The 22182-nt window shown below is 36.6% G+C and overlaps 1 protein-coding gene across 1 annotated transcript in view; it reads left to right on the top strand.

Annotated features, from left to right (window-relative positions):
- The window catches only part of pc.1.L (pyruvate carboxylase, gene 1 L homeolog), a gene marked incomplete at its 5' end in the record, with an annotated part of 159199 nt that overhangs the window by 57644 nt on the left and 79373 nt on the right, over positions 1-22182 (top strand). Inside the window, 1 exon segment of the mRNA NM_001089757.1 lies at positions 15662-15824. Coding sequence (NP_001083226.1) covers positions 15662-15824 — 163 coding nt within the window.

Raw genomic sequence — 22182 nt, forward strand, 5'->3', positions numbered from 1 at the left:
TCTAAATGTGTATAAAACAATAATTCTCCACTATCTTTATGACCTACCGAAGCAATGCCATTACCTCCGCAGAGCCCCAAAATTTTGCAAAATGCAACACAGGAATATAACTGCTAAGCTATGTGTATACATACACCAATATGTAGATATATAAATACAAGAATGCATAAAAACACCAAAACCTCATACTGAGACCAATATATGAAGGCATATATAAGGACAAGAATACATACAAACTCACTAATAGGTAGATTTGTATATCATATGCAGTAGGCACAAATACGCATATAGAAACCCCATGCACCTATGCCGGCACACACACATAAACACAGTCAAACACAACCGAGAACCAATACAGAAACTTTCTCATAGGGAGACTAATATAGATAAACATTTTTGTCCCTTGAATGCATGGATCTTTTCAAACACAAAATATTTCTGCTTGTTCAGACCTTGACATTACATTTTGTAGTAGGGTGAATAATGGAGAGTTTTACTGCATACAATTCCATTTACAGGGTTATGTTTTGTATAGACAGTGTACATTTTAGTCTGTTTTTTCCAGAACTTTGTGGATAGACTGGTTTTAGTACTCCCATTGGAAAGAGGTTGCAGTGTATTTTTCTACAAATGTATTATGATAAATATTGCAGATGGAAGGTGAATGCATGTAATCTCAGGACAGAACTAGGGAGTTTAATACAATGCTCCATACAAATATGTGCATGTACTTCACCCCTGATTCACTCAGGCATGCCACATAATGCTGAAACCTTGCTTATAAACCAGTCATCCGCTTTAACATATTTTCGGAGCCCCTCTGTCATTGTTGACTATGCCTAGTACTTACTTACCCTAGAAGTTGATTTGTTTTTGTATGTTCTCTACAGGGGGTAGCAACAGGGTTGTTGTTTGCACCAGTTTTAGGTATAATCCCATGAGGGATTTGGCAATCCATGGCTACTTAATTTTTTCTAAACCCTAATTATTTGTCTTTAATTGAGGACTTTTTTCAGTGAACTGAACACCACTTTTTACCTTAGGATTATTGCTTAACATAAAATCATCTTCTCCTTTTTATGGCTGATTTTTGCAGCAAACTTGATGTTAGTATGATATAATGGAGAAACGGTCCTAGTTTAAAAGTAGAACTGTCCTCAAGACTAGGAAGATTTTTTTTTACAAGCCCTTTCTGTTTTATTAATGAATTCGCTTTCATAGCCCATGCTCTGTGCTGCTATCAGTTACCTGATCTTGGGGTCCAACTTACAATATACAGTTTAAGTATAAATATGATGTAAAATGCACAATACAAGTTATTCAGATTTGCATGGCATTATTTCTGTTATAGGGCTGCTGAACCTCTGAGCTAATACAGCAAATTATAACATAAAGCATTTGGCCATGATTATTCAGTTCAACTTAACTGGAAAGTCCTTTACCTTCTAAACATTACACTATATTAAACAATATATTAACAATGGGACAGTTCACATCATGGAAATCTATCTAAGGTGTATGGTGCTCATAACAATGCTTTTACCAGCATTCCTACTCTTAAAGTAGTGTAACAGAGTCAGATCTACTTAGGTCTGGTAATCAAATGGCTTGCAACAATGTTTCATGAGTCGGAACCAAGATTGTTAAGAATGTAAAACAGACAAATATGGCTTTTAATAGCAATTGCATTTACAGATAATTATAAAAACCACACTAAAATATTTATTTATTGTATATTGAAATGTTCCCTTGAATGTAATTTTCTTTCACTATACAAAAAAAGTTTTTTTTGGTGAGGACCAAAAGGTTTTGTAAAGGTTTTGTAAAGGTTTTGTTCTGTAAGTTTTGACATTTTAACCATTATCTGGTAGCAAGGGTTCCAATATGCCAGAGCAATTAGGCAATGGTTAAAGAAGTTAGAACAATACTAATACAAATTTAACCCCAGGCTTTTCTACTGGTAGCTAGATGCCATTGTATATTTAGCACTACAAAGAGGTAAAAATAGAAATGCTAACAGTTTAAAAAAAAAAACAAATTGAATTTATCTCAGAATATAAATGTCTACTAAAAGTTAGTTTAAGCCATAATTTGAATAATGTCCCTTTAGGTCATAGTAATTTAAATATATTTTACATCCAAATTGGAGCTAGCCTTTGCTTAAATTGCTAGTATTCCCCTTTTATTCTCATAGGAGTCAGTTCTCTTTGATCTTTCTTCTTTTTCCAAGCTTAGCCAAAAACAAGTATTTTTTATTCACGTTCATGTAAGATTTACTTCCCAGCACAATTTGAAGCACAATAAGAAATGCACATTTTGACAAAATATATTTATAACAAATTGATGTTTAATAAGAATTGGTGCAGACAGTACATGTATACATGAAAATGAATTTAAAATGAATCATGAAAGTTACAGCACCATACTGGGATTGAAAATCTATTTTGTAGTTTAAAGTTCTGTTTTAATTTAACTCATTTAAATATTGTTTGTCCGTTCTGAAAAAGTACACTCTATAAAATATGGTCACGGCTCCATCTATTCTATGTTTTATTTTGAATAGGGATAAATAGTGCAGGAAAATGTGAGGGGAAATGGGCTAACTGGCTAGGGAAATGGGCGAACTGTTGCTAAGCTCCAATCTATCCCTAGCAACCAGGTAGTGATTCAACGGAGAGACTGGAAGATTAATTGGAGAGGGCCTGAATAGAAAGATAAGTAATACAAAGTAACAATAACAATAAATGTGCAGCATAACAAAGTAATTTTTAGATGTGGTCAGTGACCCCCATTTGAAAGCATGAAAGAGTCAGAAGAAGACAAATAATAATAAAAACAACTAAAAGCTGGAAAGAGGCAAATGAAGGAGGCACAAAATTTAACAAAATAAAAAATGAGTGTTAATTTGCTAAGACTAGCACCCTCTATAACTAACAATTAACTTTAACTTAACTACCCCTTTAATAGGGTGCATTATTCTTTAAGTGCAAATCTATCATCTCTTGTGTATCTATAATTTGCCTTTCTGTTTTTAAGATAAGTTAAAAGCACAAAGCCAATCCTTGGGAAAACAAAAAGCAAGCTTGATATAAAGGATATAAAGCACAAGGACATAAAGGATACCATATTAATCCCTAATGTATATTCTTTATTGCATTGTTATAATTTTATCTTGATTTATCTATAAGTTCAACCATTAGGGTATCATAAACCACACACTTTACCTATAAAAATTAACTTCTCCCTTCATTAACCTTTAACTACTGTAAAAAGAAAAGGCAACCTTTAGAAATGCATACATAGATATAAAAACAAGCTTTTGTTGCTCGAAATATGGCAGTTCTGAGAAGAAAAAATAAAATCCATTAAAAGAGGATTGCTAAGAAGGATTTTATGTGCAAATCCCTTGAGTTGTTAACTAGTATAATTTATAGGGCGGTTGGGTTTAGGTTTAATGCATCTATTATTCACAGGATCCCTGTATAAACACGGTTGCCTGACAATAATAATTTAATTGGAGAACAGCAGTATGTAATTGTTTGCTTAGACAAAGGGCAATATCATTTTGACCCTAATTTAATGCTTCAAAAGGTTTGGTCACTTGTATATATGATAAACGAATCTGGCTGGTTTCAGGCTTAAAGACCAAGGGTGCACCAACAAATATCTTTGCCAGTAAATATGTAGTACAGGTATAGGATCATTATTCAGAAAGCTCAGATAAATCAATAATGTGAGAACTAAGGTAGTTAAGGTACCAGGGTGCAAGGGCCCAACCAATGGCGGGTGAGGTAAGTGGGTAAGAAATCACTGGCACCCAAAGGGCAGGTGCAAGCGTTTATTAGCAGAAATGGGTGAGGTAAGTGACCATGGCATGGTATAAGATAAAGCAGGATGCCAGGGTGCCATGCCTTGAACACTGATGCGGCTTTGCTTGGTACCTTGTACTGACTTCATCTGCTTTAAAGGAGACCTAAACCCTAAAAATGAATATGGCTACAAATTTCATGTTTTATATACTGAATTTATTGCACCAGCATATATTTCAGCTTCTCAATAGCAGCAATAATCCAGGACTTCAAACTTGCCACATCTCGGAACGGGTCTGCGACACTCGCATGCTCAGTGCGTACTGAGCAACAGTTGAGAAGCTAAGCTTAGGGGTCATCACAAATTATCAAGCAGAAAATGAGGTTTGTTTGTTATATAAGGCTGTCTGTATTAATCAGCTTTATATTGTGACATTTATATTCTGTGTGTACTGTATATTTTTCGGTCCCTAAGCTCCGGTAAATGACAGCAGCACAGAGCATGTGCAGTGAATTAGCAGAAAAGTAGATTGAGAGATACTGTGTAACTTTGGAGGCACAGATCTTCCCTGCTAAAAGACTGTGGTTGCCTTGGGCTGGTACAGAAGCCCAAAACATAATGTACAGCATTTCGTTCTCCTTTAAAATTATGTGCAGTGCGTTTCAACGTGGAAGTACTGGAGACCACTAAAATTATGATCTGTTGCAAAAAAATTTGTGGCAGTTAAGCATTAAAAGTGATACTGACCTACTGCAGATATTTACCGTTACATGTCAGTCTAACTAATCTGTTTTGTTAAAACTAAGGCAAACTAAAGTCATATTTGCATTAGTTGCATTTTACATGTAGCTGCCTTTTGTAATAGGATTTAAATTGTCAGATTGATCAGCCATTTAAATTCTAACAGCACTAAATAAAAAAGATATTAATAATTGCATGTTTGTGTACTGTACCGAAATGCTCTTCATTATTAAGACAGAAATGTTTCTTCTGAACAGCAGATGGATTTCTCACTGACATATGAAGAACTTTTCTATTAAATCTCAGGAGAGATTCTGGTCCCAAGAAAAATCATGTTAATTGCGATTGCATTATAACAGATGACATACTGAAACAGATGAATTATAATAGTAATTTAAAAAAGATTATTACCATTACTGTATATAAACATGTAAACAGAATATTAAATGGCAAACCCTGCCATTTATCATTGTTTCTAAGCTAGGAAATTGTACATCTGGCTGATGGCAAGTTTTGCGACTACTGTATATATCAGAGCATTCTGGGCACTGTAGTGAGGGCCAGGCTAATATCAGAATGGTCATACACTGCAACTTCAGCACTGAAGAAATTCGATATTGATCATCAAAGATAGGACTAACAGGAGAGAAAATGGGATGAGGTTAGGAATCAGAAACAGAATTCAGAGAGGAAGTTCAACAGAACTGACCTAGACAAGGGCAAGATAATTTGACAATACAGTAGCTGCAAGAATAAGATCCTGAAAGCAGATCCACAGGTCAGGTAGCTCAATCTTCATTCAAGGCACTGAAATGCACACTGGCAAGGGTTCAACAGGCATCAATATCTACAGGGAAGTGGCTTATAGGCAATGCCTACCCTGCAACCAAGTGTTTTTTCTGCACCAAAGGAGAAACAGTCAGAGAAGCAAGGTAAAACAATCAATCTGCTGTTCACCTTTCTACCCTACAAGGCAAGGGACTGCTGTTAATGGATTGCTGGTTGCAAGGTCAAACCCTGTTAGGCCCGGAACACACAAGTGTATGTTATGTTTATGCAGCAAGAAAAGCTCTGCAAAGCAAATATTAATTTTTACATCTGTATGTTGTGTACAAGCTTGACTGCAGAACTGACCTCAGTAGATGCTAATTATTTGGTTTAAATAAATAATGGAGATATGCTTTCATTAATTTTAAAAATTAATTGTAATTTCCCAGGCAATCATTGATTAGCTTTTTTCCACTCAGCTGCAGGTGGAATAATGAAAGCAAAAGTTTGGTTGGTTGCTGTGGGTTACTGCCCAGATGCAGATTTGCACTATGAAAAATTCGCACCATTATGAGACTAATGCAGAGGCTTCAATTGTCATTGGAGACTGAATGTAGCATAGCTCAAACATTGCTAGTGCCGCCAAAAGTAAAGTTATCTACCCTACTTTCTGCAGCTGTAAAAGTAAGAATCTCTATGCCGTCTAGATTTGTTAACCCACTTCAACTGTTGTTTTATGGGCAAAAATAAAATAACTTGGAAGTGAATGGAAACTGTATGTCACCTTAAAATAATAATACTTGAAGTGAAATTTTGCAAAGTAATATATAGTACAGTCAGTATTTTCCTGCTGTTCAATTTGAAAAGCAGGATCTGCCAGGAATTGATGGTATGATTTGAGGCATTTTAAAACAAGAGGATATTGTTGGTATAAGTTTAACCCTTTCCTTCCAACAATGTTAGTACTATGTTGTCAGCAGGGGTAGTGGCCTAATGACATGTACTGGTATGGAACCTATTATCCAGATTGCTCGGGACCTGGAGTTTTCTGGAAATGGATCTTTCCATAATTTGGATATTATACCTTAAGTCTTCTAGAAAATCATGTAAACATTAAATAAACCCAATAGGCTGATTTTTACTTCCGAAAACAATTAATTATATATTCGTTTTTTTTTGTTTTTTTTAAATTAAGATTATTTGGATAAAATGGAGTCTATGGGAGACCTTACCTTTCTGTAATTCAGAGCTTTCAGGATAATGGGTTTTCCGGATAACGGATCCCATACCTGTACCAACCTTTCCGGTTAAGGTTATGCTAATAATTTTTGTAATATATTTGTTGGATGATTTCCTCAAACTTTTGTCTAGGATAAATACTCTTATCAAGCTTAACACGTTGCACAGAAATGTCAGCTGTGCTGCTCAACACAGGCTCCCTGTGGATCAGAGTGTATTCTGCCTCATTGGGTTCTCCCCCAGTTAGTTTTCTTCACTTGCTCATGTCATTTCCTCAGTCCTATATCTGGAAGCTCACTTCATGTTTCTGATGAGCAAATCAGAGTCTTTTTATCTGTGCACTTCAAGTACAGGAGACTCATGAAGCATAACACCTTGCATTTACTGTGTCAGCAGAAGCAAGACCTTAATGTTTAAAATTAGAAAGATCACAGCTGCATTCTTCCTGATTTTTTTTAAAGCATATCTGCCACTAAGAATGTTAATTTTGTAGTGCTATACCGCCTTTCTTCATACAGCTGTATTAGTAAGCTAAAGTGTTTTTATGTTTTGTTTTATTACAATTGACATTTTTATAATTACATCTGTTATGTAGGAGGCACCCTGTGGTTACATTTAATTACACACACACACACACACACACACACACACACACACACGGCACCTCCCCCTCGTGACGCCATGATAAAGTGACGAGTGCAAACATGTGTGCATAAAAAAGTGACACATGCTAATAAAAACTACAAACATATGAGATGTTTGTAGTTTTTATTAGCACGTCACTTTATTGGATTTTAGTCCTGTGAGTACAGTATTTTCACAAGTTTAAGGTTAATACGTTATAGTACTTAGTACTCCATCCATAATTAAATATTGGTAAGTTGACCAATTCTGTTCTCCTATATATAGTTTATATTTGTAGGTGTACTTGCAGACCTGAAAAGGGCCATGAATTAACTGTAAGCTATATCCTTAAAAATGGTGCATACTGATGTCATCTGTTATAACGGTAATGTCACTTATGACTCACTGAAAGAATAAAATAATGTCATGTGATAAAAAATGCTATAAGCAGTTACCCATGTAGTTCCATGACCTGCTTCTTTAAAAATGATTTTGCCTTTTCTCAATAATAATAACAGTACCTTGTACTTGATTCCAACTATGATACAGTTCTTCCTTTTTGGAGGCAAAACAGTCCTATCAAGTTTATTTGATTTATTTTTAAGTAGACTTAAGGTATGGGAATCCAAATGATAGAAATATTTACATTGTTCCCTCTGTATATATTGATGTGCAATGCCTACTGCCAAACCGAAAACAAGCAGCAATTAAATATGAAGAATATTCCATTCACCCAATTGAAGCTACATATTTTGTATTTATAGACCCTGTGTAGTATGTCCAACTGTGCCCTCTGAGCTGCACATATCTGATGGAGATTTGTGTATAGCATGTTTATCCGAGAACATAAGAAGCCTTACGGTGAAGTTAGCAAGCACTGGTCAGCAGGGTGCTTGGTGCTGAGCTCAGTTGTCAAGGAATCAAATAGTTAGTGAAATAAATAAAAGCCTGCAATATTGACAATAAATATGTTGCTCTGTTTGAAGCCTGAAATGTTTAGGGCTCAGTGGAACTTTGCAGAGAGATCACAAAGCTCTGTCTTGCTTAGAATACTCTTGATGTGTTGCATTATAAGATATCCATGTATCATTATTCATTATTGTGCTAATTATCAGTATAAAACAAGCAACATCATTTTATAGTGCCTTGAATAAACACCCAAAGTACTTATTACCTAAGCAGTCCTGTATTGTATGTGACTGCAGCTGCTGGTGTGTGGGAGGTGAGGGGGATGTTACAAGTGATTAGACTGGATCTCTGTCTCTGAATTGTTTCGGGTTTGGAACATATTTCTGCTTGAGAGAGGATTTTGAGTGAAATAAACAATAAGAGATGAGAAAAGCCCAGCCGTGACCTGCAAACATTAGCAAACCTTTTAAGCTTCATAATAAGTCTATTGTATTAATATGTCTAAGCATATTGAAGTATTCCTCTCATCTGTAAGCATTATGCTGCTGATTTTCTGTGTATTTCATTTGTGTTGCCCTTTCTTTTCAGTAAAAATGTCCTGTGTTTTGGAAATGTCTTACAGCTACCATATTTGTTGCATCTGTTTTATATTTTTATAACTTTGGCCATTCCTCGTGGCGATATACACTTTTGGGTATATTCCTACTGCCTTCAATTTACAAACATTATTCACAGAAATGCCTTTTTTGTATCTAGGCCTTTTGAACCATACAAGTACTGAAAGCAAAGAGTCATTAAGTGCCAAGCCTAACATGTTTAATATTTTCATGGTTTTAACAATGACACACTATGTAGGAATAATGAAAAGAGTAAGGCGCTCAGATCCTAAGAAAAGCTACATGTGAAACACCTGCTGCCTAGGAGGACAGACCTATGCAGCAGGTCTAAAGATTTTTAAGCTTATTTAGGTGGTTTTGTTTCTGATCCTGCAGCTATTTATCTGACCAAGGGCTGCAGCATAGTGACCCAGGCAGCCTCAATTTAGACAGTAGTAGGCATTAGAAGGTTATTTGGCAGATAACGTTTTTTTTCATTGAATTGCTCAATTATTAATAATATGGCAACTTAGATATAGGAGCATAGCATATTCTCAGTGTCTATAGCCAATGTGGGATTGTTTCTCTCCTCCCTTAGGCTGTTTATTAACTCTATTAATAAAGCAGAGGGAGAGCAATACAATAATAGAATACAGCTAAATATAATTCATATACATACAAGTGCACCCATGGATATAAGAAGAAGAAAGGTGGTTACGATAGGGTTTTTTTTACGGTAAGAGCTGTGAAGTTGTGGAATTCTCTCCATGAAGGGGTTGGATTACTTTTTAGCAAGTGAGAAAACACAGGCTTATTAAAAAATGTCTCTTGGTGCAAAGTTGATCCAGGGACTGGTTCAATTGCCATTTTTGAGTCAGGACAGAATTTCCCCCCCTGCAAAGAGGCTTTAGGTGGGATTTTTGCCTTCCTCAGGATAAAGTTAGGCAAGTTTCAAAAGACAAAGTTGAGCTCAATGGATATGTTTCTGATTTCAATATAACCTACTATGTTATATGCAATAAGTTCTAATATATTGGTCCCTGCCCAGAAGTGTTTTCATTTTAGTGGGTTAGTAACAGACAGACATAAATAGTAGGATAATAAAGTTGTGTGATTTACAGTGATTGAAACCACTAATTCGCTAGCCTAATTTCAGCCCTACGGCAGTAGCCACCTTTCTCTTCTGCATTGAATCAGCTCATTGCCAATTTGCGGATTTTTGCCCAAATTGCAAACACTCTAGGTTCTTAGTCTGTTCACGCTGATCTGATTCAATGCAGAATAGAGAGGATGCTTTTTTCTTTCTGTACACCCATGGATAAGGCACTTACCCTCTGCCTAAAGAATATAGGTGGGAGAAGGAGGTTGTCAACCCTCAAAGAACATTTTATTAAAAAAAAAAGTCTATGGGTTGCTGCACACTGCTGTATTTGGACACCCTTTTCCTGTATTCTATTATTCATTATTTTTTTTTGAATTGCTTATTCTTTGTAATAATTTTAGACAGTTGCTTAACTAAGCTATGACATACCAGGTCTGATGGCTAAGCAATCCAAATAGATTTGCATTTTTAACATTTTTTGTAGCCTTCTGACATGATGCCCCACATTACTGAAAGACTAGAAAACAAAGGGGGCCAAGTGTTTGGTAGTAAATTGCACCAGTGCAGTTGCCCATAACCCATTGCTTTTAACTTCTAAAATCTCTTGTGCAACTTAGTACCTGATGGCAAACAGTAAAATAGATCTTATACTGCCATATATTATATATTAAATGGTATTGTTTCTCCTCAAACTAATTCTTTTGAGGGGTCAGAATGTTTTTCTCATGAGAGGATGTCTAGTGTCTCAGGCATATTTCATCTGTGGTCAACTGATATCAGCAGTATTATTAGGCTAACTAATGTCTGCTGAGAGCATTGTTGTAAGTTTTTTTTTATTTTTATAGTGTTTTACCACCACCACAAAATCATGTGCCTAGTGGCATGACAAGAAATAGGACTTTTGGGAAAAAAGATTTTTTTTCATAAATTTTAAGATTGCTTATCACTGTTCTATTGGGCCCCCCAGTGGTCATAGAGTATGCTTCCTTTATAATGACGCCCTTACATCCAACCCTTTTTTTTTAGTCACTGACACTTAGGCTGGGATCACTCACTTGTTTCAGATTCATCCAAATATTAAACTGTTTTACCTAACTGAATCATTCGCACAACCAATTAACTCCCTCTTGTTAAGCCCACATTGTAATGGGACTGACATTTCACTGTCTGCTTTGGATTTATTTATATCTCCATATGCATATTTTTCATTACTTAATACAAAAAATTTGCATCTGTTGCTAGCAAGCCTAATTTTTATCTTCAATCTATGTGAAAGCGTCACACTGCCAAAGTATCCGCATCTATTTAAATATTTATATTGATAAACAATAAGTGTTGTTTTTGGGGTTTTTTTTCCATCTTGTGTGTGTGAGGAGCAGTATGAAGTTTCCTTTGGCTACTTCTATTCTGCTTGATGGAAGGTTGCCATCTTCCATGGTACTTGTGTTTGGGAATGTTACCCAGCTTGAATCTTTGCTAAAGTTTGTTACAAATCAACTGTTGCAATCTGGGAAATGCAAGCAACTAAAGTATCAAGTTTTAAAGGGATTATACACCTAAATATGAAAGTTTGCATAATGAAATGTAGTTCTAAGCAACGTTTCTGTATACCTTAATCACAACTCTCCAATGATTTTAAAGTAATTGCTCATTAAAGCAGCTTCTGTCTGTCCTTTGCAATTCCCTATTTAAGATTGCATTTTCTTTTTCTGCAAAATATTTTTGGGTTTACAACCCCTTTAACAGTTCAGAGACTTGGTGAAATATGTGAATGTTCAAGCAAAACAAATCCATTTTTAAAATATATATATATTTTTTTTGTCAAGTTATGTAAAACATAATTTTTTTTTTAATTATGTGAGAACAAGTTTATTCTCAGTAGGTTTCTTTGCAAAATGAGCCGGCACAGCAAATTAGATCCTTTGCTATAGGGATAAATCTGCTGTGAAGGAACTTAAACATAATGGTTATTCAAAAATAAATAAGCCTAGGTTTATTCGTTCTGCATTCCACATCTTGCTCTAAAAGGGACAGGGAAACACCTTTGAAATATGACAAAACAACGAAAACAGTGCAAAGATGATACATTTATTGGCACAATGTCAGAACATTTTAGTTAATTCTTCCAGAAAACAAGTACATATATGGAGTTGTGTAATAAAAGGCACTAAGTTTGCCCAGGAACAGTAAATAATGGCAACCAGTCAGCAGGTAGCATTTACTGGTCACCTATTTAAAAGCAAACATTGATTGTTTGGATAACTGCTCCTGGGCAAACTTAGTGACTTTTATTAAGTATGGGAAATAGTGCCTAAGCTTGACATCAATTTTAGAGGCCATGTGTTTTTGCAATGGTCTCCCATTGCAGGAAGAACACTACACAAATGCCTTTGTTTTTGATTTTTGAAGCAATGATGCTGGGGTTCCCTATTGTGGGTTGGTGCACTAGAGTCAATACCAAATAAACGATGGAAAAACAAAACATTGTTGCAAATTTTTTTGTGTTAATGGACGGTATTTTCCCTTGAATCAATTATTTCGGTCCCTATGTCTTACCAGTAGCTCATTCTCGGGAACTGCATACATTTTCATTACATGATATGGAGACGCCATATTGTGGCCCTAACTATTTAACTCCGGTCCTATTTGTCATAGGCTGGAACCTTCCTGTTTGAATGCATCTCTTGGAAATAGCATCTGGTAATAGCATCTCCTGACAAATGCATTTAATTCTACTGACCGATCCTTCCTTGTTGTAGCTTTTCATAGGGAGGGTTATTTTTGCAGGCTTGTGCCTCTCTACATATTATCATCAACTCATACTCTGTTTTTGTAGAGAAATTACCACTTTCAGATAAAGAGTTTTTGATTATAATTGTGCTTATGATGTTGAGGGTTGATATAGATAAGCAGCCACCTGTTTTCTGAGAGATTTTTATGACGTGAAGAATGCATCTCAGCAGATCTTCTGCAGAAAAACTCAGCCACTGCACAATAAAGAGTTTATCTGTACTTATATATTCAAAGTAAACACCAATATAACTTTTTGGGGATCTTTGCTGGAGGTTCCTTGAGTTTAGATAGATCTTTTCCCTAATGGTGTCTTCATAGTGAAAGGTTGCCTGCAGTGTAAAAACATAGTGTTCTTGCCGTGCTTCTATGTGTAGTGTGGTTATTGCTGTTCCTATATAAATACTGTGTTGTGAATACGTAAAGAAATACTATTTATAAAGACACACTTGTACTATTCCTTAATAAATATTGGAGGAGGGGTTGCTAACATTGTGCAGAGGGCATAAGTTATAAAAGTTGGGCAATGGGATCTAAAAGGTGGAGTGGTGAACAAGGCTAAAAGATTTAATTTTGGGTAGAATTACCTGCTTATGGTTTCTTCTGCTTCTGACTGGCCATCCACAAGGTAGGATTGAAAATCATGCTGGCCTTCAGTACATAGAATATTGGACAACACTTGCTTAAGAGATTCGGGACATGTTTCTATTGAGCCTCCAGGCCTGTGGGCTTGCTCTTATACTGCATTTATGTGGAAACAGTATACAGTAGAACACTCATATTACGTTTTTCAGGGGAAAATAATGGTTTAAAAATCAGGAAAATGTAAAATCAGGGAAATTATAATGCATAATATACAGGGTTGGACCACAAAAAAAATGTAAAATTAGCGAAAAACTAAAATCATTAGATGCTTATTGTACTGCATGCTTGCATTTTTTAGCCATCTTTCCCATCGGCTTGGGAGGGTGAAAGCTCTAGGTATGTTCAGTGGTTCATATTTACATACTTGTGACAGGATAGAAGAAAAGTGGCATTTAAATGGTGATAATGGTTGTTTTTTTGAAGTGTTAATATGGCAAGTATGTGTTAATAAGTGTACAAATCTGCATTCAAACTTCTTACCCTTCCAATACTCATTCTGTATTTACTTACATACTTGGTTGATTTTGCTTCTTAGGTGCAACTTTCTCAATTTCTCTGCCATCTATGTTCTAATAAATTTTATAGTGCAGTTAGGTCACTAGATGCAATAGTGGTAGTCAACTAAAATTAAATCTGGTGCCTTGAAAGATAGCTGCAGATGAACACTGTGTAAAAACCAGGTAGTTTGTCCAATTAGTGGGTACACTCGCACCCCAGAAGGGTCAGAGAAGCACTGTTGTTGTTAATTTTCAACATGTTATGGGGTGCACTTTATGACAGAGATGCCCAACCTTGGGCCCGTTGGATCAGCTATTTTAGTGTGTGGCGGGGGGGGGCAGCGGTATGATTGGGGTGGTGGGAAGTGGAGCACATGCTGTATTTTGACTAGACAAGTTGAACAGAAAAATGCATATTATATGGGTGCACTACCAGTCCAAAAATGGTCATTATGGGCAACCGTTCTTTTAGCTCAGTTTAATTCCCATGCTACATTATGGCCTTATGGCCAAGTGGAAGCTCTAAGCAGTGCTTAGAAAAACAGACTGCTCCATTTGTAGTTTCAGTAAGAAACAACACATTAATCTTCTGCATTCATTTACAACATTACAAGTCAGTTACCTACTTATCCCTTTAACGCTTAGACAGACAATACACTCAGGTATAATCATAAGTGGTTTTCTTACTATTCATATAGACCTGCTTAATGAGGCAGCAATCTCTAGAGTTGTAGGTTTTCCTGCAAATGGCAGTTTTTATTCTTTGGTAGATTAGGAAGAAGTAGAGCAGTCTTTGAATATAACAGATTAACGCCAATGAAATATCCGATATTGCTGTAAATGTAAGCAGCATAGAAAACCGTGTTTTACAGGACTCCCAGTTGGCTCTGTGTAATTATATAAAGAGATATACACAAACAGGTACATATAGAGATATGGTATCTATTTTTTTGGAATGCTTGTAACCTGCGAAATTCTGAATTGGGGTCTTTCCTTGATTTGGATATCTATCCATCTATCATCTAGCTAGCATCCATCTAGGAGGAATACTCTTTATTGCAAAGTACTGACCAGAATTTATTAAAGTGATGAATGTAGTAGTAATATGATGCATAGTCCAATTATGGTCCCTATAATAGTGTTTTTGTTTAAAGGATAACTAAAGCTTAACTAAAGACGAAGGCTAGAAATGTTGTACATTATGTTTTGGGCTTCTATACCAGCCCAAGGTAACCACAGGCCTTTAACAGTAAAAATATGTGCCTCCGAAGATGCCCCAGTAGCTCCCCATCTTCTTTTTTGCTGAATTACTGTGCATGCTCTGTGCTGCTGTCTGTTACCGAGCATAGGGACCGACTCAAAATGTGCAGTGCACATAGAATGTACATATCACAATATAAGACTGATTAGTAATTCATACAGATAATTACTTTGTCAGAAGAGAAACCAGTGCAACTAGCATCAGAATTTAATAATCAACCTTGTAGCCTCAGCTTATATTACAGACTAACCTCGTTTTCTGCTTGATAATTTGCTTCAACCCCTAACTTTAGCATCTCAACAGCTGATCAGAGTCCTCTGAGCATGTGAGTGTCACAGACACTTTTCAAGGTGGCGACTCCTTGTGACAAGTTTGAAGTCCTGGATCATTGCTGCCAGGGGCATAACATAGAGTTCTGGATCATTGGTGATATTGAGATGCTGAAATAACTTTAGGCTGGTGCAATAAGTTAAGTTTATAAAATATGGCATTCTTAACCATTCATTTATAAGGTTTAGTTATCCTTTAAGCCCTGTTGAATCCAGTACTTTGTGATCTATCTATATATATATATGTCCACACACAAAAATAGTTTTTGGATGAACTTAATACCTTTAAAAAGCATAAATATTACAAGCAAAATTACAGAAGTTTTGATTTCTATTATCTGTTATTTTAGTGTTGACCTAGTCCATGCCCAGATCCATGTTGCAGAGGGAAAAAGCCTTCCTGACCTTGGCCTCAAGCAAGAGAACATCCGTATCAATGGTTGTGCCATTCAGTGCAGAGTCACAACAGAAGACCCTTCACGTGGGTTTCAGCCTGATACTGGTCGGATTGAGGTAAAGCTCAAGTTTTTGGAAATAAGTCAATGTATGTCTGAACCAATTTCAAGGCCGAAATATGTCTTCTGAAAGGTTTCGGGTGGTGTCTTAAGTAATAGGCAAACGCTTAAATTCGCTGAACACTTGCAAATTTACATTACCGCTTAACTTTAGGGAGGGGGATTTCATGCATTTACTACTTTTGGACCCAATCTCTGACTCTTTAGTATGGCGGAAGCAAAGCTGACTCGACCTATCTAAATGTACCTATTTATTTTTCATGTATTGTAATTCTAAAAAAATGCTTTCCCCCCATCCCTGCCTAAAGATACAAACTCTATTGCTTTTCTTGGCCTGAGTGTCCTGAGAATAAACTGCTGTTCCTCTACCTTGTGACTCTCTTCTGTCCCATAAATGAAGGCCAAAATGAAGAACCCATACAAATTCCGAAGCCCTTTAATACTAAAACTGATATAATCTTCCTTTGTGCTTTGAGCCATAACTGAAGAGGATCTTAAATTCTGCCTGCTTTCATAACCATATCGGTAAACACACCAGTGATTTTACAGAAAATGATTTCAAGATAATGATGACTGTTATATTTTCCTAATTTGCATTGAATTATTCACACATGCAGTTCATGGCAGTGTTTTTGGTTTAAAACAAATGTTCATTTCTAACTGTTCTGTCTTCAAGAAGGCACTGTTGTGCCAACCTTAGGTGCACTAAGGCAATTGTATGACTTATGAATTTTCATTTGCCATAAGCGTTTATAAACTGATGTTTATACTGATAAATTTAAATCACTGTTGCACTAACAGCTTTACAGCTATTACATTACAATAAAATTGGAGCAGAGGAGCTGCCAATTCTCGGAATGATTTTGGTTGTGTTAGTTTCGCTATACTGCAATATATGCAGAGATCCTGGAAGAGTTAAAGGGATTGTTCAGTGTAAAAATAAAAACTGGGTAAATAGATAGGCTGTGCAAAATAAAAAATGTTTCTAATATAGTTAGTTAGTCAAAAATGAAATGTATAAAGGCTGGAGTGATTTGATGTATAACATGTCAGTCAGAACACTACTTCCTGCTTTTCAGCTCTCTGGGTTTACACTGGCTGGTTACCAGGCAGTAACCAATCAGAAACTTGAGGGGAGGCCACATGGGTCATATCTGTTGCTTTTGAATCAGAGCTGAATGCTGAGGATCAATTACAAACTCTCTGAAGAGAAATGTACCATGTGGCCCCCCTTCAAGTCACTTACTAACTCAGAGTTATAGAGCTGAAAACAGGAAGTTGGATTCTGGCTGTTTTATTAGACATCTGTTCACTCCAGCCTTTATGTATTACATTTTTGGCTAACTAACTATATTAGAAACCGTTTTTATTTTGCACAGCCTATCTATTTACACAGTTTTTATTTTCACACTGAACTATTCCTTTAAAGAGCGCTAGAAGTGAGAAAGCATATATGGGGAAAACCAGTTTCCTTTCTTTATACTTTTGGTAGGCAACAACTTTAACAGTTGTAAATAGGAATATATTACTACACAGAAAAAAGGGGAAAGTATGACCCATATAGTTGCACCTTCCCACCCTTATTAGTTGAGTTCCCAAAGCAAAAAAGTACACACAGGGAGAATAGGGCAGGCAGAGTATGGAACACACAAGGAGAATAGGGCAGGCAGAGTATGGAACACACAGGGAGAATAAGGCAAGCAGAGTATGGCACAGACAGGGAGCATAAGGAAGGCAGAATAGAGCAGGTGACGGAGAAACCCATCAGGACCACTCTGAGATGTACTACATACAGTGAAACAGTGCTTGTACCCCTTTAGCATTTTGGTGTTCAAATATATTTATTTTCACAATGCAAAAAGAAAATATCAGGACTGCTACAATCCTGCAGTTTCAGAAACATATGTTACAGGTAACCATTAGCATTTTGTATGATGTGTGAACAATGTGGGCAGTTTCAGTTTGGGTCTCAGGTGTGAACGGTACAGGGCTTTAGGGTGTGAACAATAGAGTTGTTACAAGTGTGAACAATGCAGTGGGATTACATGTGTGAAAAATGCAGGGGATTACAGTCTGAATTTGAGGTTTAAACAATGCAGGGGCAAATTAATCTCTGTAGGGATACTTTTTAACATTTACACATGGTAAATAGACACAGCAGGCAGACTTTCATATGGGGGGCGGCCTGTGGGCCCCCCGTTGGACAGCCATAGTTTAAGCAATGCCAAATCTGCTAGCTATCCCACTTTGGCTATCATATGTCTAGTTTCTCTGCTGTAACATCTTTCTCCAGTAGTCTTTCTGGTTCTTTTGTATTCTTCCCCTTCCCTATCCAATAGCTGCCTTGTTTCACCTTGGCCAACCTTTGCCTTTTGCCTTAAAAGGTTCAAACACCTTCAAATTAACTTCTTGTATGATGAATAGGGCATTTTATAATATACAGGTTTATATATTGTTTGCAGACAGTGCCATAGAGCTGCTATCAGCATCGTAGATGGCAAACAGGGCTAGAGTATTCTGGGAAATTCAGACCTACTTGCTTTACCAAGCCTGGTAGATTACCTCTTCACCTCTTCTGTATATAAATATAGACAAAAAAAATCTGCTTTTACTTTTATCTCTGTTCTACGGTGTATAAAAAACACACAGACTGACACTTTATAAATAGCCCAGTGCATTTCTGGCCCATAAAAAAGATATTCTGAATGCTGTTTTTATTGTTTCAGGCTGCAGTAAAGAAACTGCTGTTCTCCTTTATGATATCATTTATTTATCAGCAGCGTCAACTAGGAGGCTTTTCATCTTCTGTAGAAGTGCCTATTACCATCAACACCTTCCATTTATTTATTATTTAAACAAAATATAGGTCTCTGCAGTACCCTAGGGAATCTGGCTATAAATTGCTCTTTGTGTCTCCTCTGTGTGCTTTAGCAGCAGTGTCCTGTTTGGTAAAACACAAGTTATTCTAATATTTATACTTCTGTATAAATTAAGGAAAAGGTGGTCAACCATCACACTCATAACATCTCACACATGAACCCTATAACAGACCAGACCAGTGAGGAGTCCATGACAAGCATATATTTAGCGGTTGGAAGTGGTGGCAATGATTTGCATTTGGTACGAAGCACTGTACAGCTGTAACTGCCAAGGAAATAGCAGACTCCCAAGTTGTAAGACAGCTGACACGGTTGGCATCTTGATGTACAGAGAAAAGATCATGCAGTATTTTGCATTTGTCACAAAACTCGTGTTGCAAGGAGTTGGCTCACCTAAACTGAGGAAACAGTGGATGCTTTATCAATATGTATGTAACGCTTTTGTGGTCTATCCTGTCAATTAGGAGTTAATAGTGTCCAGCTAAGTGATGAGCATGGGTTACATTGCGAATCTGCATCCAGGGCAGAACCTTTGCCAAATGGAAGCTTCCCCTTTAAACTGTAGTAGAACTAACAACTCACAGGCATATAAGTGTAAAAAGAGATAAATGGACGCCAGGAGGTTCTTAGATAGTAAAACAGGTGCACAGATTTATTATGCCAGAGGCAAATGACCACAGGTTTACTTACAAAATGTGTAGGACACAGCAGATGGAATCACTTTGGACATAGCAAGGATCACAATTTACAGATGTCGACAGCACCAGCCATAGATTATACTATTTAAAATGCCTTTATTGAGACATGGATTTCTGGCCCAAATACACTTGGCAAGTGTATTGGGGCCAGAAACCCTTGTCTCAACATCTGTAAATTGTGAGTAAACGGACACATGGTGGAAACCGTTGGACGTGCATCAGGTCTTAAGAATTGGGAGGCATAGGTGCTGACTGAGAAATCTAATTGATAGCAAGGATCACAGTCAGACAGAAGCGACTCCCAAAGGATATTGCAGATAGGTGTACATCAATTCCCAGTTTAACCGACGCTGCCAGTGAGGGGATTGGGATCGATCAGGTAGGGTACAGGTAGTCCTTTGCTAACCTTGATGCCTATCAACTGAGTTCCCTGCTCTAAAGGCAAACAGGCCTTGTGGGAAAGTTACTTCCTTCTACAATCCTCGTTGGAGCGACAACTGCTCTTTCTGCTACACCTCTCTGTCTTACTCTCCTAGAGAGTCTATAACAAGATCTTACTATATTAGCTGTTCCTCGTTCACGGGGTTACCTGGTCCCCGATTTAGCACCAAAGGTGTCAGGTCCCTCTGGGGTAAATGCTTACTGGGGCCTATGGTGATCCCAGGCTCAATGGGGATTCGCCTAGCAGCAGCACCAGGAGCCAAAGAGGAAGAGGACACTCCCTGCACAACACTATATAACAGTGTGGCAGGGGAGTGTCATTACACTCTTTGTCCAATATGTGAGGATGTTACACTTTACCAGTGAGAAGGGCTTGGCCCAATAACAAGGGAAAAGAGAACTACATACAAAAGGTAGGGAATTAACTCTATAGGGATAGGATATCCTATAGGTCCCTACATGTTATGCATATTAAATATTTTTTTTTTCTATTGGTTTACTACTCATGAGTATAACCCTTGTTTTACATTAACAGTAGATGCATTGTGATCATAATAAACATTTTTGCTCCGCAGACTGTTAAACTGTGCAAAATCGTTTCAGTATTTCCATGGGATAAAAAAAAGGCAGAAAACCATTGTACTCTAGAATATCCCCAAAAGCTTCTATTTTCTTTAGTGCTGGTGAGGCCATGGAAGGCTTTGACTTAATGCTGGTGTTTATAAAACTGCTTTTATAGCAGCATTTATAGGGCATTGGCAACATAGAATATGGAAACATCATAAGGGACCAGTGTTTGCACCTTAGGGTACAACTGGTTTTGCAAAATAATTTCATAAGACCATGACAGTGTTGGTCTAGGGCACACCAACAAACCTGCTGTCTAGAGCTCCCAAATACTATCCAATTATGATATCAGTGGTAGAGAATGCTGAAAGAGTCCAGACTTTACAGCTGTTAAAAGGCACAAACAACACATTCTACCAATCATCCAGCAAGTAGCATTCACCAGATCCAGCAAATACCTATATTACCATTACTAGTATTTCCATTCAAAAGTCCTATGAGAGAATGTCAGCTTGGTTTGTGCTCATATTTGGGGGTGTCTGTGCATCCAGATAGGGGGAAGTACTCCCCCCTCCACTTTTTTCAGTGTTCGTTCAGTGAATAGGGTGTGCACTGAACATTTTGCCTGTTGGTTTTTGACCATTCTTTTACTAAACAGGGTTAAGGCTGAAGGGGAAAGTTTGATAGCTTTTGTAAAATCAGGAATAAGGAGAAAATACAGCTTATAAACTTTTATTATCCAGATATGGAATCTCTTATCTGGAAATCTGTCCAGTCCAAGGGTATCTTCCGGTCTATTTTAAGATAATAATTTTTTACAATAATTACATTTTCTCTTTTATACTAAAAACTGTTTCTTGTACTTGATCCTATCTAAGCTTCATGAACAATGTTGGTGGCAAAACAATCCTGTTTGGTTAATTGTAATATTTAAATAGTTTATTATGTCTAAATGGGGAAATTATTGGGAAAACTTTTTCTGGGAACCCCAGGTTCCAAGCATTCCGGATTATAGTTCTATGTGTGTAAAGCATTTTATACAACGTTATAAAAATGTTTCAGGCTACAGTATCAGTTATGCTGTAATAAGTTCATTATAGATTTCCTCACCAAGCATATGCCATTCATTTCCCTTACTAGACCGTCACCTTGGCCACTGTTAGGCTACTGGCATTTGGACATTGTTCTGTGACCTTTCATTGAGTGGAATGGAACTGAATGGCTTATTTGCTAAGAGGGACGGTTGGACTTCTTATTTTTATTTTCAGGCATCTGTTCCGAAAAGTGCTTTTTCACATAAGATGCTTGATTACACCATGAGGACAACCGTTAACATGTTATTATGAGAATATAATTTTTTTAAATAATATAGTTAGATTATTACAAACATTTTTTTTACTAATAGATAACAGAGTAAATAACATGTAACATTATTGCAAACAAATTCAAGAGCCATTTAGGCCTTTGTCATTATTAGCATTTCTCTAAATTAAATTAGCCTTCATATGATCGAACATAACTAATTACTCTTATGTTGACAATACTCAAACATGAAATGTTTTACAGTGGTGTTTTTCTCAGTGTCAAAACCAAAAATAAATATTTCTTAAACAAATTTGGCCTGTGAAGTAAACCATACCAACCAATCAACCAATTACCTTTGATCTTTCTTCTGCACGTAGAATATTTAAAGTAAATCTATCTATGCTCATGCAATTGCATTTTGGTAAATTTTTGGTTTACTTTTCCTTAACCCTAGGGTTTATATATA

The sequence above is a fragment of the Xenopus laevis genome, chromosome 4L (assembly GCF_017654675.1).
Source record: "Xenopus laevis strain J_2021 chromosome 4L, Xenopus_laevis_v10.1, whole genome shotgun sequence".
NCBI classification, from domain to species: Eukaryota; Metazoa; Chordata; class Amphibia; order Anura; family Pipidae; genus Xenopus; species Xenopus laevis.